Source organism: Opisthocomus hoazin, chromosome 2, assembly GCF_030867145.1.
Source record: "Opisthocomus hoazin isolate bOpiHoa1 chromosome 2, bOpiHoa1.hap1, whole genome shotgun sequence".
Lineage (NCBI taxonomy): Eukaryota > Metazoa > Chordata > Aves > Opisthocomiformes > Opisthocomidae > Opisthocomus > Opisthocomus hoazin.
In genome coordinates, this window is record NC_134415.1 from 37,633,168 (window position 1) to 37,657,925 (window position 24,758).

Sequence of the window (24,758 nt, forward strand, 5' to 3'; positions counted from 1 at the left end):
TGAACATCTCCAGAGAAGGAGACTCCACAACCTCCCTGGGCAACCTGTTCCAGTGCTCAGTCACCCTCAAAGTGAAGAAGTTCTTCCTCATGTTCAGACGGAACTTCCTGTGCTTCAGTTTGTGCTTGTTGCCCCTTGTCCTGTCACTGGGCACCACTGAAAAGAGTCTGGCCCCATCCTCCTGACACCCACCCTTGAGATATTTGTAAGCATTTATTAGGTCCCCTCTCAGCCTTCTCTTCTCCAGGCTAAACAAGCCCAGCTCCCTCAGCCTTTCCTCGTTGAAGAGATGCTCCTGTCCCCTCATCATCTTTGCAGCCCTCCGCTGGACTCTCTCCAGTAGCTCCTCATCTTTCTTGAACTGGGGAGCCTAGAACTGGACACAGTACTCCAGATGGGGCCTCACTAGGGCTCACTATAGAAAACAGTGGCCAGGAGCAGCTTACTGTGAAAGGAGGCGACGTCCGTATGGACTAGGGAAGACCCTATAGAATGGAAGTTAGTTACAGCCACAGCAGCTGCAGCACGGCACCCTACAAGGGGAGGCAGTCTGCGTAAGGACCAGAGAAACCCCTATAGAAACAAGGGCCTGGAGCACAAAACTTAGTAAGTCTTCAGCTTACAGTAGTATTTCTGCACTTGTAATTCATCTCTTGTAAGCTTTTATTTGAAGGACAATTAACAACTCTTGTACCCCAAAGATTAAACTTACATTCCTTCCCATTTACTCATCGTTCTTAGAGTATCCGCTTCAGAGCCGATCGGTTGAGGAGCCATTTCGGGTACGTCCTGCACACCAGCTGGGAAATCAATGTCACAAAAAAGCTGTAAGGGCCACATGGTCAGACCGTCAGGCACGGGGCACCGGGCAGCCCACAGACTCGTTAACATCTCACAACACGCCCAGCTGAACTCAGTTCATGTTCAGCAATTTGTACACACGTGTGCAGTGAACAGCAGCGATCCAAGCAGACGAGAAGGTTTGCAAGTTCTGTGAAGTTGTGTCAGAGACAGAGCTGTCATTTCAGCAATGCAAGAGAAAATTTTCCACCGACGGCCTGGTGCCAGGCGCCAGGATGACTTTCTTGGACAAGCCAGCTCCAGCGCAAAGTTCTGAGCTTCCGGACCATTCAATTTGCAGAAGGGGGGCCGTCACTAGGATCAAAGAACGACTTCACTCGCCTGAGCAGTCGAGTAATAGGAGGCTGAACATCCTTGTATGTTACTACTGTTGTAATTTGTAATCCAAAACCTGTTTCTCTAGTAAATACTTCCTTGCGGGTTGCTTGGTTTGCCTGAGGATCACTTTCATTCTCTATGGAATAGTGGGGGTAAGGGGAGGAGAAAAAAAAAAAAATAGCTATAAAAATGTTTTATCCCTTCATCATGGCAAAACAGCAGCTACATAGGCATTCAGTCTTCTTTTTGCTTTTTCTCAAATTCTGAGAAATAGATAGCAAAGACCTGGTGACTGCATAAACAGAAAAGGTGATTTACTAGGGTAAGCTAGGTTGCTGCACTGGTATTGGACCTCAGTACTACAGCAGCAGCAGTAACAACTGGGTTCCAATCATCCATTACAGCCAGCTCCATGTTACTACACTTTAAAAAGCAGCAGGCTGCTGAGGAAGGAGAAACACAAAGAGCCAATAGAATAGAATACAGTAGAACAGAATAGACTGATTATTTCAGTTGGAAAGGGCCTACAACGATCAGCCAGTCCAACTGCCTGACCCATTCAAGGCTGACCAGAAGTTAAAGCATGTTGTTAAGGGCATTGTCCAAACACCTCTTAAATGCTGACAGCCTTGGGGCATCGACCACCTCTCTAGAAAGCCTGTTCCAGCCTTTGACCACCCTCTCGGTAAAGGAATGCTTCCTATGTCCAGTCTAAATCCGCCATGGCTCAGCTCTGGACTATTACCACAGTGCAAATAAAAGCACCAGGGTGGAAAGGGTCCAGACCCTGTTCCCAGGTTCACCAGGGATAAAGCGCGTGCTTTTCCCACCAACACGAGACTGCTCTTCCTCCAGGCTGAAACCTCCTCGGGATGCCGGGAGGTGCTGGGCCCACACCCAGTCGGCAGGAGCCCGCCCGCCCCGGGTGCCCTGCTGGGCCCCGACCGCCCACCCGTCCCACCGGAGCCCTCGCACCAGGCGGGCAGACGGGCTGCCGGGGCAGCTCAGCGCAGGCAGCACCCGACGCTGCCTTCCTCGGCCGAGGGAACAGCCGGAACCGGCCTCCCTCGGCCACGCTCCCTCAGCCAAGCCCCGCCCCTAGGCCAGGCCCGCCCTCAAGCTACGTCACGCCCCGCCCGCCACCACGCCCCGCCGAGGTGACCCCAGGCGATGCCCCCGGAGCCGGGGCCGCGTTAGCCCGTACCGGGCCCGCCGCCGCTCTCGCCGCTGCCGCCACTGCTGCTGCTGTTATAGTGGAGCATGGCCCCCAGCATGGTCCAGCCGCCCACCGAGTACAGCAGCGCCGCCCGCGCGTTCCACACCGCCGCCCGCATCGTCCCCCAGCAACGCCCACGCTCATTGGTCGAGCCCCGCCGCCAATCGGGCGGCACGCGGGAGGAGAACGCTGGTGCGCGCATGCGCCGTGGCTGCGGGGCGGGAGGCGCCATAAGATGGCGGTGGCTAAGGCTGCCTGGAGGCGCTGGTGCCGTGGTAACAGAAACGCTGCTCTCCTCTGGGCAAAGGCAGCGCCTGGGTGCCGTGCCAGGAGCCCAGCAGGGAGAGGGGCGAGCGGGCTGCGCGGCAGCGGCCGAGAACCGAGTTCGGGCGGGAGGTCCGCGACGGAGGGGTCGGGAGGCGATTCGTCCCGGCCCTGGGCGCCCAGCGACACATCGGCTTATTCAGGCGCAGAGCCCGAGTTAGCCACAGCCGCAGCGCCGGTTTTCCCGTCAATTTTCATGCCTCCTAACGCTGTGCTAAGGTGAGAGAAGGGAGGGGCTCGCGTTCAGGCCCCCCGTCACAGCGTGCTGCCGTCATTCTCAGAGCACAGGCTGTACGTCTCGCCCCCTCCCTGCATCTGTCAAAGCATTCTCCATCATCTCCTCCTTCTTCTGCACTGTCTTGTCCTTAGGAGTTATTTTCAAAGTTATTTTTTGATAGCATGTATGTACCCCAGTGTTAGGTTTTCAAAAACAGAGGTAGGGCAAGTCCATTGTTCATACAGCTGAAGTGGGATAGCACTAAATAGTCATGCTTTTGTCCAGTTTTATTTTTGATCAATAACAGTGTCTGGTTGCTAAGAGACATCATTTAAGAACACACAACATGAAAAAATTAAGCTAAAGACTGTTAAAATTTGCATTGGCTAAAACATCCTTTAACTATAGTTACAAGATATGACAAAAGGAGAATAAACAGCATATAGACAAAAAGGAATACAAATAAATTAATATCTAGAAGGGCCAAGTACAAAACTCTCCCCCACCTATTTAATTCATTTAACATTTAAAAACCTTAGTCTAAAAGAGAGAGAAGGAAATGTGAATAAATTGCTCCACTTCTGTCATCAACATGATCTATGTAACTCCTCTGTTCTTGCATCTCGGTTTGATCAAAGTCATGATGCGCTTGAAACTGCCAGCTTTTTTAGATGGTCCATGAACACCTGGAGACTAACATCATCTGTCAAGATTGGCGCTCCCGATTCCTGCAGAAAAATAAAGAAAGAATGAGCCTAAAACAGTGTTGCTAACACTGAGGTCTAAATGAAAGCAAATCAAATGTCAGCACTCTGGAGTAACTGCCTGCTAAATCAACCACCTCTTCTTCCTGCAAAGGACAGATCTAGTGGAAAGATGCTACTCTTTGGCAACAGCGCTGACACTATCCTCTAGTGCAATCTGAACCACTGGAAAAATAGAAAGTCTTTCTGAAGTATTAGGAATTTTGCTGCCCAAAGGTCTACACAAACAAGGTAAAGAAAGAGGATACAAAAGTCCAGTATTCTCAGATGAATTAGATCTGTACGTATCCATATGCTAGTTACTTTTTCCAGAATACTAAATACACTGTGACCCAAGAGTTTTAAGTCATATTTGTAGGGAAGGGTGAAGACAAATTTCTACATCAGGTCATCCAAAATCTGTAAGAACATGTCCTACATCAAATTAGCTGCGTCCTTCAGTAGCAGCTACCACAGAAAACTCTCCTGGGCTGCCTGTACCCCACATGGAGCTGGGATACAGGAAGGGAGAGAGATCAAAGGGGCAAAGTCCACTCCTTGTGGAAACCACTCATCTGCAGCCATCAAGCTGCTGAGGTACTGAGCTGTTGTGGCAGCACCTCTATGTGGACAGTCATTCCTTGGATCCATTGATAAAAAGCCCCAGAGTCAACTGGATTTTGCTGAAAATTCAGGGGGGATTCAGTACAAGAACAGGAACATGAGTTCAGTCATCCAGGCTTGAAAACTATTCTGATCACCTTGTCATCTTGTGCTCCCCACCAGTACCGTTTATTTTATCAAAAACCAAGGACTTGAATAATCTGCCTAAGCTTTAGAGACAAATCTAATAAATCAGTTGTGTTTTCTAAAATGCTACAATTATTGCAGTCCCAGCTGGTAATTCCGTTATCAAATCCTTTGGTACACAGAAATAACCTTGTTTCCTTGCACCACAAAGCACTGTAAGATTTCCAAATCCAGTCACATATGTCTGCAAAAAGCTCTTGGGTAAGAAAGAGAGGACAAATGTAACCCGCTCACAGTTTGTGGCCATGTGTTGAAACGGGATGGCTACTACGCAGACACATACGTAAATGTACGTTTTGCAGCATTCCCAAACATCAGCAGCTCTTCCATTGCTTACCTGTCCCCAGGCATAGAGGTTATTGTGGGTCTGAGAAGGGTTCACTTTAGACAAGAGGAACCGGGCCTGTTCAGACAAAACATTAGAGAAGTAGTTACGTAAAATGACAGACCTGTCGGCTCCATTGAGAATTCCTACCACCTTAGATACAGGACTAGTGACGTCCCTCTGCTTTTGCAAGCGAGGTACTACTTTAACAGGTATCATGTCCATAAGCAGCCTTGCTCCGCAGACAGCTTGTCTCCAAGGGGCACAGGGTGCTCCGCTACAGCAAGCGGTGCTCACCTGGCAGGGCAGCGCTGGTTCCATGCTACACGGGCATGTCACCCACGCTGTCCTTCGCAAGGCCCCATCCGCTCTTCGGGAAAGAGGTCAGTGGAGGACCAGGGTAACACGGTCACATCAAAAAATTAATATCAAATCTTTCTTTTGGAGCATCAATTCCTGTATCTTCACTGCTACAAACAAGCCAGGCACAGACAAGCACTGCACAACTGCAATTCCAGGAAAAGCAAAAACAAGAACTATTTTATATCCTCATTCGGCATTAGAACAGATGGTCAATCATTCAGCATGACCTACTGTCCTAGCAAGCTAGCTGCACTCCCTGTCCTGGGTAAGTTTAGGTACATAGCCAAATAATTTATTTCCCACCTCTTTGGGGAATAAAAAGCTATTTAGGCTAGCTTTTTAATTTTTTCCCATCCTCAGATTTCCAAAGCATATTCAGCAGGTGACTGGCAACTGTAGTAAAAGCTCATTAGAAAATATGCAAGCTCTGTACTTTGAATAGCTAAATTACCATTGTATTTAACTTACAGAACCATTCTTTTAGTTAAGGACAGCTATTTGCTGTATTCAGCAACAGAAAGAGTTTCTTGATAAACCTCCTTACCTGACTGCCGCCATGTTCCGTGTGGATATAACGCGGCATGGGGAATCTAGTCTGCAAGATTTCCTGGGCGTCATCCAGCGGGGCCTGCAGTAGGTGCTTGAAGTTTTCATATTCAGGCATGTCTTGGTAACCAGCTTTCTGCCACTGTGCAATGGTCTATTAAACGGGACAGGGAGGAAATGAAAAAATAGCAGAGATGTCTGCAAGCCTCCTCTTTTTAACCTGCACGTCTTAAGGCAGCAGAATGTTACATGTACTTCTGCTTACAGAGCACAGGGCAAATGCATGCTTTCACTATGCTGACAATAAAATTATTTAGTTTCTGTCCCTGAATTTAAAAATAGGCACTCAACACAAAAGCTGGTAGCAGTTTGTGCACTGCAAGATCAATTCGTTGAAAGTGATCTTCAAGCCTTTTGTTTCAACTTGCGCCAACATAGAAACACAATGCATTTATAAATCACTGACATTCTGAATACGACTTGGTCTCACATGAAGCAGCCATTGCCTTACAGTATTCTCAAGGTACCTAACAACACGTACTTAACAATTGCTTTGTACATGCGCAGACCACACACTTAGCTCTTCCTTTGTCTAAATTTTACCCAGTTGCTGAGTATCTGGCTCTGCAACAGCAGGTACAGACTGTTTAAGGTAACTCCGTAAGATTATTGTTGTTGTTGACTCAAGCATTCAACTCCTGTTCACATCGGTCAGGTATCCCTGCTCACTTCTCAAAGGCAACAAATCCTATAGGGAGGGAAGTCGGGAGCTGATCATGGAGCTGCTGCAAACTATCATGCCAAACTTTGAGCATTCTAATAGCAGTCGCTAAATGAAGTAGCTTAGTTCAAAAACAAAGCGAAGAGTTAAAATGCCTCCCAAAAAGTTTTCACTAATAGGGATGTTTGACCATAAACCAAGATGGGTTTATTTAAACTACTCCAATCCGATGCCATGCTTGGGTACAAGAAACTGGATGAGAGCCACTCCCTAAGCAGGACTATAAAGGATATGAGGGGGAAAAAGGCATCAAAGAACAAGGTGATTTCCAGAGATAAGTGTGGAAAGCCAGCTTCCTCTTCATCCCTTACCCTGTAACTACTTTAGGGTGTGAGGCATTTCCATTCTGCAGCTACAGTAGCATACCACTCCCTTACAAAACCTGACAGCACTAAAATACAGATCTGCAGGTCTGCATACTGAAGAGACACCGGAAAGCCAAGGCTTATGTTTATACCAAGTATATATTGGTATAAATCTGGATGCTCAGAAGGGACCAGTACCTAATCACTTACCTCAGTCACAACAGAAGGCATACAGGAGCAGCTGTCAAAAATGTCCAACAATTACAAGCAAAAACTGGAAAAATTTGTAACCAATTTCTTTAAGAGCAGCAGTATTTAAGTGTTGAAACTCAGCAACCAAGTATGTCACATATCTGAAAATCAAACTGCAGCTCTCCACTCTGCTTAGTTTCAAGTTTCTCTGGCCTTTTCCAGGCTTGGTAACGGACCATCGTTATTACCAAGCTAACATGACAGCTATTCCTCCATGCAGAACACATCCTTAGTGACTCCAGTAGGATTTTTTTGTTAAGTCAGACCGTGTGGTAATTGTATTACATGTATACGATGTCATTATGCTCATACGGGCTTTGCCAGCAGCTTTGTGTGCTAACAGTGACACTGTCTGCATGCATGGCAGGAGGGAAGGAGTGCAGAGAAAGAGAACGTATTTCACTGTACCTCACCAAGGTAGATAACTATCTGGAAGAAAGTATCCATCAGTAGGATTCTGTCAGGAAGAATACTGCTGCTGTCCAAAAGCACTGGCTGGGGAAAATAAAGAGGAAAGTCAGGCACTCCCAAGCCCTCAGAACTGTATTAACCTTCACAGTTGGCCAAGCAGCCTGCTCAGCCCTGCCCGTACAGACACGACTCCACCGCACGCTGCTCAGTCCACATGAACACCCTGCAGAGCACGGTCAGCCTCCTGCAGCATCACTGAACGGAGCAGGAGGTTATCGGCTACTGGATGAAGCACAGGATGCGAAAGAGCAATTTTTACAGCTATCCACGTTTAATTTGAAATGATCTTGAACAAAAGTGTCTCAAGAATAATAACGAATAACATGTGAACTCTGTCAAATGCTGCCAAGAAGGTTTCAAAGTGTTACTCCAGCAGCTCCTGCATTTCTTTCCTGCCTGACACACTCCTTTCAAGGAAGCTGTCAGTATAAGGGAGTCTGTGTCTGTCCACTGAATGCTCACGCATAGTTAAGCACTGCTGCATGAACAACAGAAAACAAGCAGCTGGTGGAAGATTATGACCCGGAAGGGCTGAGGCTTGCTGCCTTACGCCGTGGAGATGGCAGCCTCTGGCAGACAAGCAAAAGCGATACCGACAGCCACAATATTCACCGGGTCCTGGGGAGCAGAGGCTGTGGCTTGGCACGGGGACAAGGTTGTTTTGTTTTGTTTTTGTTTTTTGTGGTTTTGGGTTTTTTGACCAACGCTGTAAGCTTACGGAAAACACAATTCATATTTTACATTGCTCTATCTCATCCTTTAATAATTACCTTCATTTAAAAAAAATGTATAGGGGGATTTGCTGAAATAGCGTTACTCTGACTGAATACTCATTATTATGGATTGATCGACCTCCTCCTGTTGAACAGGGACTCACCTCAGGAGGTCCATGGAAAGAATAAGCATAAAGGATGGGCTGGATCATAATGAGAGACTGGGTCAGATCTTGCCTAGCAAAGTGGTGACGGTAATAAGAAGATTCATCTGGACTGTTATTGAAGACCTGCAGGAATGGGGAGCGTCGCAGATGGAACATGAACTGCACCAGAAAAATGAGCAAGAAGAGAAATGTCAGCACGTTGCCAAAACTTCTGCATCCAAGTCCAATCTTTCTGAACAGCAAATTCTTAACTTATTAACTCCTCAGAGTTCTTCCCTTATCAGTCATTTGCAGCACTGCACTACAGGACCAGCTCATCAAATTAAAAAAGCTCAAATTAAAATCTGCTCCTCCCCTCTTGAATCTGGTAAATGGTAAAAAATGTTTTAGCATCACTGTACTCACCCTTACACTCTTTTCCCACAGCTATGGGAAGTGAAATTCTTACCTGGGGATACAAAGAAAACGACTCTGACAATCTGAAGGAGTTGGGATCATCTTTGTTGTACTGTCCAAACTTCTGACACTGTTGGAAGCAAAATGGATACTTTTGTTATCTCTCTCTCTTCTTTTCTTTTTTCTTTTTTTTTTTTTTTTTGCCTTTTTTTGAAATTAACACTTTTTGTTGGAAGGGTGTTCTTTTGGTTGTTTTTAAACAGAGCAACCAAGGCATGAAAGTGACAATAACAAATAATATTAAATTTACAGGCTATTTTTCTTTATGTCAGTGGTTTCTGTATCTTACTGGAATACAAATGATGATTCGATCTATTTATCTACTTTATAAGTATATTAAATCTGGATTTGAAGTTATCTAAGAATGAAAGAAATAGTGCTTCTAGTACTATCCATTTTTCTATATTAAATCAGGGATACTACATTAGACCTAAGCTGCTTTGAACACTACAAAACACTTCTGCAGCAACTCTACTTCCTTCTGGCATTTCACTAACTGCTTCACTGACAATAAGAAGCATCAATGGTTTTAGCTATTTAACTATAAAAGACTCCACAATCATTTCAGCACGCAGCATGCCCATGTGTCTCTGGTGCTCTAATCTTCATTTGATACTGGCACTGTTTACTTCAGTGTCTGATGTATCAACTCCACATGGGTGTCTGGACAAAGCCAGAGACGATTTAGGCAATTCAGGCTTATGAAATTCAACGAAAGAGATGGTATGAAGTTGCAGAAGTGACTACTGCCCTGAACTTGGCATGAGTATGCCCACAACTGAATGCTGTGTCCAGTTTTGGGTTCCCCAGTGCAAGACAGACATGGATATAATGGAATGAGTTTAGCAGAAGCCACCAAGCCTGTCAGGGGCTGGAGCACCTCATGTAGAAAGGGAGGTTGAAGAAGCTGGGTTTGTTCAGCTTGGTGAAGAGTAGGGTCAGGGAGTCATGTAACTGTCTACAGCTCCCTGACAGGTAGCTGAAGAAAGGAAATTCTGGTGGGGACAGGAGAAAAGAAAAGGAAAAAAAAAATCCAAGTGACTGTGATCAAACATTGGAACAGGTTGTCAAGAGAAGGAAGAGAAACTCCATCTCTGGAGATCTTCAAAACTCAGCTGAACAAGACCTGGAGCAACCTGCTAACTTCAAAGCTGGCCCTACTTTGAGCAGGGGGGTTGCACCAGAGACCTCCAGAGGTCCCTTCCCACCTGCATTATTCTGTGTTTCACAATCACTTCTTTAATCACAGGTTTCACCCTTTCAGTATGATGTGATGTTTAACTATCCTGATCATAGTGGCTTCTGAGCTACTGCATACTACAACTACAGGATTGTGATCAGAGAACAAATGAAGCAAGTCAATCTGGAAAACGAACGGCGTTTTCATTTTCAGAGACCATTTTTACTAAAATCAAGAACACACCCAACTGCAGTCTATTGGTCTTACCAGTCGGATCAGCTGTCTGTCCAGCCATCGCAGAACATCAGGTCCCTCCTCAGACTCGGCTCTGTACACGCCCAGTCGTGCCATCAGCACAGCAGCTGCCTCCTGGTCAAATGCAGCTTCTATATGCTGGAGTTGACTCTGTGCATCTGCCCAGCTACAGGGTTCGTAAAGATTTAGTGCTACGTGCATTCACTTTCAGCAAAACCCAAACCAGATTCAGCCTCCCACTGCCAAATACCCTGTGGCCAACACATGCAACAAAAAGCTAGGAAAATTCCAGCACAGACTGTGGGTTAAGTTTCTGCCATTCTGGCAAAGAACTGGCAGGAGATACTCACTTTCTGGCTATGGTGGTGACACGAATGCGTTTCTGCGTACTGGAGTGTTGATACTGAGTGACAAACTGCACCGCCCCTCTGCCTCCCTGAGGTATTGGTGCGTTATGCTGCAAATGAAACAAGGCACGCCTTCAGAACAGACTGGCTTTTCCATAACTCTGTACACTACAGAGAACTCCATGGCATCATTTGAGCAATCATAGAATAACTACAAGCTAGAGATGGACCAGAGAAGAGAGACATATCTATTAGTGTTGTGTTTTCCAGCAGCTCTTGAAGTCAGGTGGTGCTGGGCCCACGTAATATTGTGCGTCACACTTTGTCAGCTTGTCCCTTAAAAGATGGCAGCAACTTACCATTTCTATAGCAATGAACATAAGAACAAGGGTACAAGGTCTGAGCAAAGGTCCTGCGAGCCCACCATCCTATTCCCAACGGTAACAAGCACACATGGCAGAGAAGACCGTCACACGTGGAAGAGAATTCCTTTGGGCTGGCCTTCCTAAGCTTCTAGCTGCCACACGCTCAGAAACTTCCCCAGCCAAAAGTTGCTTCTGAGCCACCATGTTCTTACAACTTGGAGGACCAACTCTCCAAGAATTTAAAGGTATTTATACTTCTATTCTCCACAGCACCTACTGGCAAAAAGACAATTTCTTCTTTGTTAAATAAATACCGTAGGAAGAAGCCAAAGAAAGAATACAGGGTTTGTACAGAAGAAAAATATTAGGCAATTTATGCATTTGAAAACAACCTCCGAGACTATTTCTTTGGCACAAAACAATTGGCTGCTCTGCAGCCGTCCATCTGCAACACAGGGGGTGTCACTGCATTTCCTGGCCCTGTTACAAACAAATAGTTTGGTGTGTAAAAAAGACAACCAAAAAGAAAAGAGGAGCCAGGACTGACCTGATTTACCACTTCAAAGTAAATGGCCAGAGTTGTACTGGGATCCAGACTACAAATTTTCCATTGAGATGTTCCTCCGATTCCAAGCTCCTGCACAGAATTCAAAAGAAAGCAGCATTTTTGTCTCTAGCAGGATGCAAAGCAAGCTTGTGTTAAATTCTGCTCAGAGGTACAAGTTACAGCAGGCCTTCTAGATTTCTTCTTTTTTGGGTGTGAATGAAGTTACTGAAGGACATACAGTTAAAGCCTTATGGGGCAAGAATTTAGTCTAGGAAAGGCTGTCTTCTCCTAGAAACATTTCTAAACTATTCTCGTTGAAAACTCTGACATTCTAGCTGAGCTGTAGGTCTAGACAGAAACTTTGCACTGTTTATTTACTTCTTTATTAAAGATTTTTCCATATCAGAAACTTACATTTTCAGAGACACACGGCCCTTTAGCATTCAGGGATACGCATGGTCCAATAGCTCCTGCAATTTTCAGTTCCCTAGAGGTCTAGAACAAGGTAAAAAAAGTTGTTTGTTTTGGTATTTTTTTAAACCAAGTCAGTCAAATGGAATACACACAGACTAAATCAGTTGCTCAGCTTTCATCAGATGACACGTACACATAGCTGTCAGGGAAAGCATCTCTGAGTACTTTCCCAGATCATCTACTGCTACAATTAGTGAACGTAGGAGAATCTACACAGTCACATTTTAATAATGAGGACATTTTTACAGTGACAATGAAAGAGTATGATATATTCCTTGCTGAGTGAGGAGAGGCTGAGCTCAGCTGCTTTTTTTTTCCTGAATAAAAAAAACACAAAACCACACAAACTTAATAAGCTTCCAAACAAAAATCCCTCCACTCACTGCGTAATGTGCTTCTTCCAAAACAGGCACTACAGCTGACCACAAACATGTAGAATTTTCTATACCCCAGATACTTAAATCAACTTTTGAATGAACAGCGCTTGTATTTCCCAGTTAACGTCACCCAACAAAACCAATCTCTCACCTTCACGTCCAAACTTGCACCAAAAGCCATCCGGAATTCCCCATTGAACCCTTTGTTAAATACCCTCTGGAAGGTCTGCTTGAAGAGAGAAGTGTTGAAGGAGTCTCCCATCACCATGTGTCCTCTGGGAAAGAAAAAACCATACACAATGGAACTGAAGCAACTGGGAACTGGAAGTAAAGCACAAAGGATGCATCCCTCCAACCCTCCTGCATGCAAACACATGCAGAAACTGTTTTAAAGCATGCCTTTGCATAGGTAGAATTCACATCAGAGAATGCAGATTCATGGACACCTCCTCCAAAGCCAGACAAGTTAATGCTCCATCTTTGCCACCTTGCTTTCTCAACTGTATTTCTTGCCATCCCTTTAGCTGCCTTAAAAACGCTCATGTTAGAAACATCTCAATGCAGAAAAGAGCTTTGCTCAGCCTGCTTCCCCTGAGCAGGGCTAGGTGCGTGGCTGGAACCACCCACACTACAGATGGGATGGCTGCACCGCTGCAGCATGAGGACGGGTGCACGGGTCTGTGCTGTGTCTCCCCTAAGTGCCTTGGTAAACCCTTTGGTTGTGTTACTAAGCCCCATCTGATCAGGCCTGGGTTTACCAAGGCACTCTTCTCCTCTGCTTACTGAGGATTATGTGATTATTTAAAAATAGCTGGCACTTGCCCAAACCATTCTTTGGTCCCTAGACACAGCAGATTCAAAATGTGCAGTAAAAGACATGGTGTCTAAAAGGCCCAGTTTAGCACACAGCCTTCCTCACAGAGACCATAAGGTTTTCAGCAATATGGAACACAGACACTCACGCCTTAGAGATGTCGCTTAAAACTAGATCCAGGGAAGCCAAGAATCCCTGGAGAAAGTGCAAGTGAGCTGTTAAGCAGAGGAAATCTGGCCCACACAAGGAAACCTTCTACCCACCAACACCTAATGCTCTGCTCTCCTGACGGCACTTCAGTCATGCACACACCACAAAGCACAGCTTCTCTATCCCACAGATTCTGGAAAGGATACTTGCTATCTTCCAGGAGGCAGAAGGCATTTGCAAAAGATATGTTGCACCATGCTTTAGAATACCTTTCTCAAAGCAGGACATCGAATTTTCTACCAGCAGTGCTAATTCACATGCTGTTTTGAGACTTCAGAAATGTGGGCTGGGATCAGGGGAGGTTTGCCATGAAATTACTGGCAAATTCAAACCACATTTTAGAACAGAATATTAAAAAACTCACCCTTTTGCCCTGCCAGCAAACTTAACTGCTTTCTGAACCATTCTCCCCCTCAAAAAAAAAAAAAAAAAGTGACATCTTTGTGCTCTCCTGCTATGAACATACCCAGTGAGGTTTGCACAACACTTCATCTCTAGCAGTCCAGTCTGATCCAGGGCGCAGGCATAGATGTCGATGCAATGCCCGTTGGCTGCAGTGCGATTAGCCAGAGTCTCGTAGTGCTAGGGAAAACACACGGTGTTGAGGATGCCACAGTGAGCAATCTGTCTACTGCTCTCCAGCTGAGGCCCACACGTGAAACACAAGGTAACATGAAGCAATTGCCACAAATACCAGTGCCATAGTAACTAAACAGCTGTTTGCTCTTACTGCTCAGCTGGAGCACACTTCTCCCTCCTATGATGTTTGTGCTTGGATGAGCTCAAGTTGCGCGTCACAAATACAGCGAGTGCACAAATTGCACGGGATCTTTGTCTGTGATAATCTAGTGGAAACCCAAAGGTTTCCAGGTGATAGTTAAGAGAACAGGTGTCATATCACAGAATCACAGAATCACAGAATAGTAGGGGTTGGAAGGGACCTCTGTGGGTCATCTAGTCCAACCCCCCTGCCGAAGCAGGGCCACCTACAGCAAGCTGCACAGGATCTTGTCCAGGCGGGTCTTGAATATCTCCAGAGAAGAAGACTCCACAACCTCCCTGGGCAGCCTGTTCCAGTGCTCCGTCACCCTCAGAGGGAAGAAATTCTTCCTCACGTTCAGATGGAACTTCCTGTGCTTCAGTTTGTGCCCATTGCCCCTTGTCCTGTCACTGGGCACCACTGAAAAGAGCTTGGCCCCATCCTCCTGACACCCACCCTTCAGATATTTGTAGGCATTTATAAGGTCCCCTCGCAGCCTTCTCTTCTTCAGGCTGAACAAGCCCAGTTCCCTCAACCTCTCCTCGTAGGGGAGATGCTCCAGTCCCCTCACCATCCTTGTAGCCCTCCGCTGGACTCTCTCCAGTAGCTCTTCATCCTTCTTGAACTGGGGAGCCCAGAACTGGACACAGTACTCCAGATGAGGCCTCACCAGGGCAGTGCAGAGGGGAAGGAGAACCTCCCTTGTCCTGCTGGCCACACTCTTCTTGATGCACCCCAGGATCCCATTGGCTTTCTTGGCAGCCAGGGCACACTGCTGGCTCATGGTTAACCTGTCGTCCACCAGGACACCCAGGTCCCTCTCCGCAGAGCTGCTCTCCAGCAGGTCCACCCCAAGCCTGTACTGGTGCATGAGGTTGTTCCTCCCCAGGTGCAGGACCCTGCACTTGCCTTTGTTGAACCTCATCAGGTTCCTCTCTGCCCAGCTTTCCAGCCTATCCAGGTCACGCTGAATGGCAGCACAGCCTTCTGGTGTATCTACCACACCTCCCAGTTTGGTGTCATCAGCAAACTTGCTGAGGGTACATTCCAACTCTTCATCCAGGTCGTTGATGAAGAAGTTAAACAAGACTGGGCCCAGTACTGACCCCTGAGGGACACCACTTGTCACCAGCCTCCAACTAGACTCAGCGCCGCTGATGACAACCCTCTGAGTTCTGCCATTCAGCCAGTTCTCAATCCACCCCACCGACCACTCATCCAGCCCACACTTCCTCAGCTTCCCCAGGAGGATATCATGGGAGACTGTGTCGAAAGCCTTGCTGAAGTCCAGGTAGATAACATCCACGGCTCTCCCTTCGTCTACCCAGCCAGTCATGTCATCGTAGAAAGCTATCAGATTGGTCAGGCATGATTTCCCCTTGGTGAATCCATGCTGACTAGTCCTGATAACCTTCTTTTCTTCCACTTGCTTCATGATGGCCTCCAGGATAAGCTGCTCCATCACCTTTCCCGGGATGGAGGTGAGGCTGACCAGCCTGTAGTTCCCTGGGTCCTCCTTCTTGCCCTTTTTGAAGATTGGAGTGACATTGGCCTTTCTCCAGTCCTCGGGCACCTCTCCTGTCCTCCAGGACCTCTCAAAGATGATGGAGAGTGGCTCAGCAATGACATCCGCCAGCTCCCTCAGCACTCGTGGGTGCATTCCATCGGGGCCCATGGATTTGTGGACATCCAGATCGCTTAAGCGATCCCTCACACAGTCCTCCTCGACCAAGGGAAAGTCGTTCTCTTTGTAGGCTTCATCTCTTCCCTCCGGGGCCTGGGATTCCTGAGGGCCAGTCTTAGCACTGAAGACTGAAGCAAAGAAGGCATTCATTAGCTCTGCCTTCTCCGCATCCTCCGTCACCAGGAGTTTTTTGCTCTCTAAGCTGACAGGCACATCTCATGCCTGACATTTTAACTATTTTAACTGTTGTTTCACACGCCAGGAAGACAAGGCAGGCTTTCCGGAAGTGACCAATTCTTGGAAGACAGGTTGTTTCCTCCCCAGGAGATACAATGATGTTGATGAACAAACTCTCCACACACCATCAGCTAAGGAACAACACTGAAATACTGCGTTCTCTGAGAAGGCACAAGACTGACAAAAGCAGTAACTAGGAGGAAGTCTTTTTTACCCTTCCCTTGACCATTCTCATAATTTAACGTACCCAAAAGGGTCAGGCACTTCAAGGACAACGATGCAAATATCTGGACATACTGTTCCCACATCAAAAACATGGAAGATGTTTGTTCCCTGGGCAAGGACATTGGGCAGCTGTCAACTTAGCAATGCATGTAAGTTTCTGTTATGTCCTTTCCTCCGATTTAGTGTTCTGACACAATATTCAGTTTTTGTTTTCAAACACACGCAGCAGGCGCTAGCACCTACTTTGGTGGCCTTCTTCATGAATCTGGCGTTGTCCTTCTCTATGTCATGCCAAGAACGGATGGGTGTTTTCAGTTCATCTCCCACCACCATGCCCGGTCCTTGTGTTGGTGGCCCACCTGTAAACAGCATTATTCTGGCCCCTGTGTTTGGAAATGTACCCTAAAACAAAAATAAAGACTTATATCAGAGAGAGAGGGGAAGGAAGAAAAAAAATAAAATAAAAAGGGAGAGACTGCTTAAACGGCAACAATGCTTTCTTTGGAGAAGTGTCTGCATGTGGTTCTGCAATGTCATTAGGGACTTGTCTCTGCTAGAGGCCACCTTGATAAATAGCAATGCATCTCCTGACACTCACAGCACTCTCAAGTTTAGACTCAAGCTACGTCAAGCTTCATGTCTTCACAACAGGAAGCACGCAGTTTCTGTTCTTTTTACTTACATCTTAGATGACCCGCAGATAAACCTAGCACACAGTATCACCTCCCCATGGCGATACACACAAGAAACAGAGACATTTAAACACCTGCATATTTTACCATTCAGATGTAAACTCTCAGCCCACTCTACACCAGCTGGTGCTAATTCATGTCAAACTTCAGCAGAGACAAATTGCACCTCTGCAGCCCAATGTAACTGGGCCACAGACCACCTCTGCAGCCCAATATAAGTGGGCCACAGACCAAGCTGGACTGACACCTGCACGTGTCTCGGCAAAGACTGCCAGGTGCTTACTTTGATCAGTTCACCTCAAACAACAGCACTAAGAGTACCTCCAATAAGCCAACAGCAATCGAGAGAGCTACTCCAGTGGAACGTAAAGGCCTCTTTCCCTGGGTCACTGGCCATGGGTCCCTTTGCAGTTCTCCAAGCAGATCTGTCAAATTCATGTCAATCGTATGTACTGGCTGCAGAAACCTGCAAAAATTCAATTTAAGTGTTTTCCTGCTTATAAGTCCCTTCAGTTTAGAGAAGAAAGTGCCTCTCTGTTCCTGGCACACATAAGTTGCACTGAGATAGTTATCAGAAGCAAAAAGTCACTCGGCGTGTTCCATTCTTACATCCAAACTTTCCAAGATAACAGGCCTGTGCAAAACAAAAAATTTGACCAAAGCAAGACACCAGGAACTGGCAAGAAAGCAAAGCCACATAAAGCATAGGAAAGAACTGCGATGCTGATTTAGTCTACCAAAACACACAAGAGCTGCCACTGAAAAAGAGGAGCTGAGAAAGAGAAAACTCTGTTCAACAGAAGCAAATACACCTTTACTATTCAAGGGTCACTGCTTGCCTGTCAATCATTTCTTGGACTTGCTGGGTCAGGGGGTAGGAGGTGGTATGTAGGATTGCTATGCATAGACCAGGCCTCCCATTGGCCAGCCAATCAAAAAGAGAAGCCCTTGCTCCAAACGACTCCTGAGCAATATGCTTTCTGAAGACAGCTACTCTATGTTTCTCAGTAGAGATCTAGCCTGAATGGCAATCATGTTCTTGCTACTGCAAAACCAAGATACTACAGAAGCCTAATACATTGCCTGCAGCTCTAGTATATCCCATCCACACTCATCACTTGATGCAGAGAAATAACTGTGTCAAGACAACACCGTTTAAATCCTCTTGCAAAGACTCCTCTTGAGAAACCCAGGTTTAGAAGCGTGACCCCAAAGGCGCATAAAATATCTACCCTGCTCTTCTGCTGCGCTGGTGCAGCTTACCTGCTTGAAATAACAGGTTGCTCTGGAGCTTGAAGAGGTCTTCCCTGTTGAATTGGGGCAGCTGGCTTTGACAGCCCAAGCATATCCTAGAGAATAGTAAAGAGAAGGCACAGCAGATGTACTTTTCAACCACTAAACATATTATTCGCTGTCAAGCAATATACCCTGAGGCCTGCAATACTGTAGCATTAAATACATTAAAATCTGTGAAATTATTAATCTTTGAACTCCCGTTAGGAATGGATCAATTGGTCCATTATGCGAGATACACAAACTCTTGGACAAGCTTCCAAGGAATTTACAAGGGCAAAAAGACAGGATGGATATTGAGCAGGAAACAGGCTAACAGCTAAGAGCACTGAACCCTCCCTCCTCCCTGAGAGCCCAAAGCTTGAAATGCAAACAGTGGTGTCAACAGAGCTAACAGGAACCAGCCACTGGCCTAAGAGATGGCAGAACATACCTGTATTTGCTTAGCTGTTAGGTCCTTTGTGCCTCTAAACACGTAGCTCTTGGAAATCCCTTCGCAGCTCAGCTCGTGAACTTGGACCATTCTGCCGAAAGTGATAAGCCCCACCAGAGCATCAGCAGGCAGCAGACTTAGGGACATCTGGAGGGACTCCTTCAGCGCCTGCAAGTCCTCCTCTTCCAAACACGTGTCGATAACGTAAAGGAAGATCAATGGCGTCTGTGGACCTCGCTAATGTGGAAAGAGATAGATTTACTAGGCGCATGCATGTGCCAGGTGACATTTTATAATGCCTCCTGCCAAGGAGTAAAATGAGCTCTATCGTAAGCACCTTGAAGAAATGTTATTTATTTACGTTACCTTAAGTAAATCTACCACATACATAATCACTGACAAACAAGACAATTCTGGGGGCTTCAAACTTGCCTATGATTCACTTACCTGCACTATATATTCAATTGTTGAAAACTGAGGCATAAGCTCTGCTGGTTGATTGACTTCAGATATGCCTGCATATGCTGGAGGGAACTGAAAAAGAGAACAAAAAATTAGGACAAGGAAGTTCCAGGGCAGAAATGTAGGGCCCTCCTCTTCCATACAGAGGGTGCCCTCCTTGTGATGTGGTTATTTAACTCCTTATTTACTTCCACTGCACCAGCCTGATTAATTCATGACATACTGCTGTCTTCTAGCACAGGCAACAAGCGGCCAGCAGTACGGACAGCTGCTCAATCCAGTGTAAATAAAAGCTTAGACTAAAGCAGTGACTATGTGTTAGCTGAAATTCATTTAGCCACATGACAGTTTTTGATAGCATAAGTCTACTCAAATCTAATTAATTTAATCCTCGGCAAGAACAGTAAACATCAAGTGCAAAAAGCACAGTGGAAATACATGGGACAAAACACTTATCTCCCTCCTATGCCCTCCATGCTGGTAAAATCACTGGTTAAGCTGAACTGAAACTAGACAAGATGTCAGGTAAAACAGACCCATTAACAAGCACTCTGGCCTGGTTTCGGCAAGAGAAAAAGGACACAGAAAGGAATCTAGAAAAGTAGAATTTACGCTTAACATCCTTTGCCAGGGGAGGCCATCAACAAAATGTTCACTGAAAAGATGGAAAGGCTGATGCTTTCTCCAACTTACCTGATTTCTCTGAAAACAGAAGTTACATGCCCAGAGCTTGGCCCGATAGTCAACTTGACTGCAAGGGAAACATGAGGCATTAATATAACTACTGGAACAATTTTACAGCACAGCTTCACCATTATCTATGCTGGTTTAGAGCACTGAGGAAGAAACAGAATATCAGGCACTCCAACTTGAATGACAAGAGTTTTAGGGATTCAGACTCTTGTTCTATTGCCAGAAAGTCCATTAGCTCATCCATCCCTGCCACTTCCAGGCTTGTCAGCATGACGGACCACTGGCAGTTGTCCAGAGCTTGGCCTTTGGTGGGCAAAGGCTTGGGTCTAATCATTCTTTCATTACACTTCAGCTTATCTCAGTCATCTTATTGTTTGTACAGCTGTAGCACACAAGTACTCCAGTCACAGAGCAGCAGGAGCCATTCACCCAGACCATGTCCAAACACTGAACAAACAGGCTGTTCCCTGCCCCAAAGAGTTTACTCCCCTCAGCCCGTCATGACATCCTGTAACTGCCAGTGCAGTAAAGCCTGGCTATATTCTTATTTCACGGGCTTAATCTCTTCTCACTTCCTCTTACTGGCCTTCCCTGCTTTTTCTCAGCGCAGTGCTATCCTCTGAGTATGTATGATCATCACGTGACTTTGGGACCGAAATTATTCCTCTTAAATTCTCCGCAAAACTTCAAACAAAACCTTGGTGCTCATAGTGGAACTGACACAGAAGCAGTAGGATGTGTAGGAAGCAGGAAACCAAGCAAACATCACAGCCCAGAGGACAATATCAGTATAATCAGCACCTCTGTTTATTTTAAGTTTCATCATTCACCACAAAATTCTCTGGGCTGGTAAGGGGACTGGCCATTTCCATATCATCTCTGCCCTAATAGACTCCCCAAAGGCACTCCTCTCTCCTCTGTTTCTGGCAGCTCTGGTAACGGGCCGGCATTCAACATATCTCATTAGGCACGCATGGATTTTAACAAACCCACTACATCTAAATGAAAAAGGCTGCCTGGCACCAGGCAGAGAAAATGGCGAATACAGAAGTAGTAAAGTTCAGATAAAAACTAGGTACTATCCAGCCTCTCTTAACATCCACAGCCAAGAAATTCATACCAGAGTGGGTTGAGCACCGCTTTACAAGTTGGCCTGCTACAAAGCACCGGTTCATATTGCACAGGCGGCAGGTCAAGACGCTCCTTCAGCGGGGTCAGAAGACAGGCCAGGGGGACAACCATCCTTGTGGCCTCCAGCCTGCTGGAGGGCCACACGTTCCAGCTGAAACGCACTCCGTCACGCTCCTCATTTTGCTGGATGAACTCCAGGTACGTCGCCATGAGACTGCAGAAGCTCTGAAAGGACATAAGCAACACACGTTCAGGCAGCAGTTGCCTGTTTGGACAACAGTCCTGCAAAGGAGGCCAGCAGATCGACTACATGTAGGCACAAGACATTGCAAGACAAAGCCAATACGTTGTAATGGGTTAATCCCATTGTCAAATGAACCATGTGACTACATTAATCTCTTCTGTCCAGTGCTCTCATCAACATCCCACACAATTAAAACCCCACCAAATCCAATGAAGAAACAAGAAAATCCAACATCAAAGCCAGAATGCAAGTTATTTTTTTTTTCTTGGGCTCCACATTTAGCACCCCAATACCCCCTCAGCCTTAGGCTGGCCTCAAGGCAATCCTGTGTGACTCGGGTCAGTAAAGGACAACAGGTCAGGTTTGCAACACATCCCGAAGCCTTCGGCTAAAACCCTGGGGGGAAAAAAGGAGGCCAAGTCTGAGACCAAAACACTCATCACAAATGTCAACCGGTAGCTAGCCTGCCTTGCTTACAGATGGAAAAGACCACATGACGAAAAGGTCAAAAAAGGTTTTCAGTGATTGCAGACACCCTCTGTGCATGGCACCGTGTCCCACTCCCAGTAAGAGAGGAATTAAGAGTCCAGCAGACTTCAGTAAAGACGTGCTATTGAAGAAGGGACATCCCCAACACACCAGAGAAGTCACTCTCTGTATTGCCTTACTCAACTCTTTGAAGTAAGATGTGAACAAGACCTCCCCGGCCTTGGTCACCTTTGACGCCCCTAAGAAAGTGAAGGACAACCCTATCACGTAACTTGCTCGCCAAATCCAGTCCACAAACACCACACAGCACTGGCAGCAACTCACAGAGCCAAGAGCAGCAGCAGCACCACAAACTGCTCCAGCTGAGGAAACTCAGAGGTTCAGCTGCAGATGCTCCAGGATCACCTTATTCCTGGTCCTCACTGCAGGCGGGAGATTCAGTAGGGCTACAGGCACGAGAAATCAGAAGCATCGCCTCCTCCAAAGGAGAAGTTTTGATGTAACGCTTTCCTACAAATCTCCAAACTCCTCGCCGTTTTCTTTGTCCTTGCTATTATGGACGTAAATCAAGCTCACAGGCATTCCCCTGGACTTCCACCCCCACCTCTGGACAGACAAACAGAAGGGGTCAGCAACACATCCCCACCACAAATGGGTCTGTCAGGGTAAAAGTCAGAGCTGAGCCCACCTGTAGAAGATCCTGCACATCAGAACAGCAAGATGAAACACCTGACATCTCAGGCGTGCAGCATGACCACAGCACAAATTTACTCCATGCTCCTTGAACTGCAGCCCAGCACCACCCAGCCCCGACTGCCCTGTTGGGTTCGGCACAGGCTGTGGCCCTGCTCTGGGTCAGGAGGGCTTGCAGGCAGGTGTCCTTGCCCCAACGAGGGCCGTGGAGGGACAGTTTAGGGCTGGGAACCTGCTGGACCTGCCAGGGCCCTCCGGCCCCATTCCCGCAGCGACCCCCGGGTCCCATCCCGGCAGTGGGGGTTCCCGCACCCCTGCCCAGGAGAGGACGGACCCCTCCAAAGCCCCAGCAGGCCAGGAGCAGCAGTCCAGTCTCTGTGCGGGACCTGTGATGGGGCACGCTGCCAACGTTGGCTCCTTCCGCCACAGGCGATGCTGCTGCGTCCCAGCAGTGCTACAGGGAACGCCACGGTCCCACAGCTGCTGCGCCCGGCACAGCTACAGGGGACACTGCAGACCCCCACCCTTAGTCAGGGGGCACATAGGGGACACCGCAGACCCCCAGCCCCTTCACAGGAGGCTCACGGGTGACACCGCAGACCCCCAGTCCCTCACCAGGAGGCTGACGGAGGACACCGCAGACCCCCACCCTTAGTCAGGAGGCACACGGGGGACACCGCAGACCCCCAGCGAAGCCACAGGGGCCACCTCTGACCCCGGCGCCACCGATCCCCGCCACCGCCACAGGGCAAAGCACCGACCCCCTGCGCTGCCACCCCCGGCACGGCCCCGGTGGGCACGGCTGACCCCAGGCCCGCCCTGCGGGGCACCGCCAGGCCCCGGCACGGCCCGGGGGGCGCTGCTGATCCCCCGCCCAGGCAAAGCTACAGGGGCACCGCTGAGCCTCCCCGGCCCCCTCCACGGGGGAAGCCACAGAACCCCCCCTCCCGGCCTCCCCTCAGGGGGGCCGCCGCCACCCGCAGGCCCCCGGCGCGGCCACAGGGGACGGCGACCCCCGCTCCCCGCCGCCGCCGCCGCCGCCGCCGCCGCCGCGCCCACCTGCCCGCGCCGCGCCGCTCCCCGCCGCCACTCGCTCCCGGCAGGCCCCGCGCGCCCGGCAAGGCCAGCTCAGCGGTAGGGGCCGCCCGCAGCCAAGATGGCGATACCAGCACGCCCCGCCCTCCCCCGGCGAGGCTCCGCCGACATCCCGGCTGAGGGCACCTTGCGCGCCGCCCTGAAGGAGGGGAAGCGGCGTGACCCTACCACACATGGCGACGCGGCGGCGTCAGGGAGGCCATCTTGACTAAGGGCGCCAGGTGCAGCGTTGGAACGGAGACACACGGGGCGCCCCTACTAATTATGGGGGGGAGGCACCGCCTTCCCGCCAAAAGCCGGCCAGCCACAGGGTGGGGACAGCGGGTCTTCTCTCGGGGCGCTCGGCAGCTGTGGAGGGTGCTGTCGTGCTCATCAGGAAGGGTGGTCTTTGTGAGCGTAGAAACTCCTAGGAAAAAAGCTATTAAGAACAATTTACTAATAACACAGACACCTTGTTTAAAAAATAAACTGCGAGCACCAAGCAGCGGCCTCATCTTTGCCTCAGTCCTCAGCCCCCCTCGTCAGGCCAGGGCCTCCTTCCCTGGGCACACTGGCTGTGGGAAGCACCGCAGGCCACGCCATGGGGCCGTCCAGGCCTGCGAGGCAGCAGGGCCAGCCGTCCAGGGCCGCCGAGCCGGGACACTGAAAATGGCCGACGCGATGTTGGCCTAGTTTGGGGTGCCCCGAGGACATGCAGACCTCGGCAGCACTTCTCCCACCGTTCACCTACCTTGTTGCTCGTGTTTGCTTGACCCAGGTAAATTGGATTTTCCTCCTTTGCTGTTCCAGGAAAAGACATGGGAGCCAGCTTTACCCTCATGGCTGGCTTGAGGCCACAGTGGTTCATCAGTCTGCAAGGAAACTTGTGCCCCATCCTGCTGGGAAAACCCCGGTGCCCAGACCCTCTGGTGAGGGGAGATCCAAGGGGGGCCACAACATCCAGAAATGCAACATGCTGCCTGTGGATGTGTGGTAGAGGTTTGACCAAGCCTGACTTGCCCCGGAAACTTGTCTGTGCTTCAAAACTAGGCAAATACATTTCATTGCTTTCAATGCTTCTCTTTCATTGCTTCTTGCAGTCTCTCCCAAAGTCAAAGAGGCAAAGCCTGTGCTTAGTAAGACCGATGACATGAATCCTCCACTGCAGCTTCGTGTAATGCTGTGTAAGTGGGATGTGTCCTACCTTAATG

The 24,758-nt window shown here is 48.1% G+C and overlaps 2 protein-coding genes across 2 annotated transcripts; both read right to left on the minus strand.

Annotated features, from left to right (window-relative positions):
- Nucleotides 1-645: 645 nt before the first annotated feature.
- On the minus strand, nt 646-2,539 carry SMIM26 (small integral membrane protein 26). Its single transcript, XM_075446060.1, has 2 exons — nt 2,384-2,539; nt 646-1,315 (listed from the first exon to the last, which is right to left on the minus strand). The coding sequence occupies exons 1-2, from the start codon at nt 2,511-2,513 to the stop codon at nt 1,131-1,133; spliced, it is 315 nt and encodes a 104-aa protein (XP_075302175.1). The 5' UTR covers nt 2,514-2,539; the 3' UTR covers nt 646-1,130.
- Nucleotides 2,540-3,214: 675 nt separating this feature from the next.
- Nucleotides 3,215-23,650, minus strand: SEC23B (SEC23 homolog B, COPII component). The gene is made up of 20 exons (XM_075413210.1): nt 23,533-23,650; nt 21,037-21,272; nt 19,917-19,974; nt 19,209-19,295; nt 18,762-18,998; nt 18,299-18,384; nt 17,357-17,501; nt 16,587-16,745; nt 13,904-14,019; nt 12,565-12,688; nt 11,977-12,057; nt 11,563-11,652; nt 10,654-10,760; nt 10,316-10,469; nt 8,861-8,938; nt 8,410-8,571; nt 7,470-7,556; nt 5,722-5,877; nt 4,827-4,892; nt 3,215-3,664 (listed from the first exon to the last, which is right to left on the minus strand). Exons 2-20 carry the CDS (start codon nt 21,255-21,257, stop codon nt 3,575-3,577), a joined length of 2,304 nt encoding a protein of 767 aa, XP_075269325.1. The 5' UTR covers nt 21,258-21,272; nt 23,533-23,650; the 3' UTR covers nt 3,215-3,574.
- Between the last annotated feature and the right edge of the window lie 1,108 nt (nt 23,651-24,758).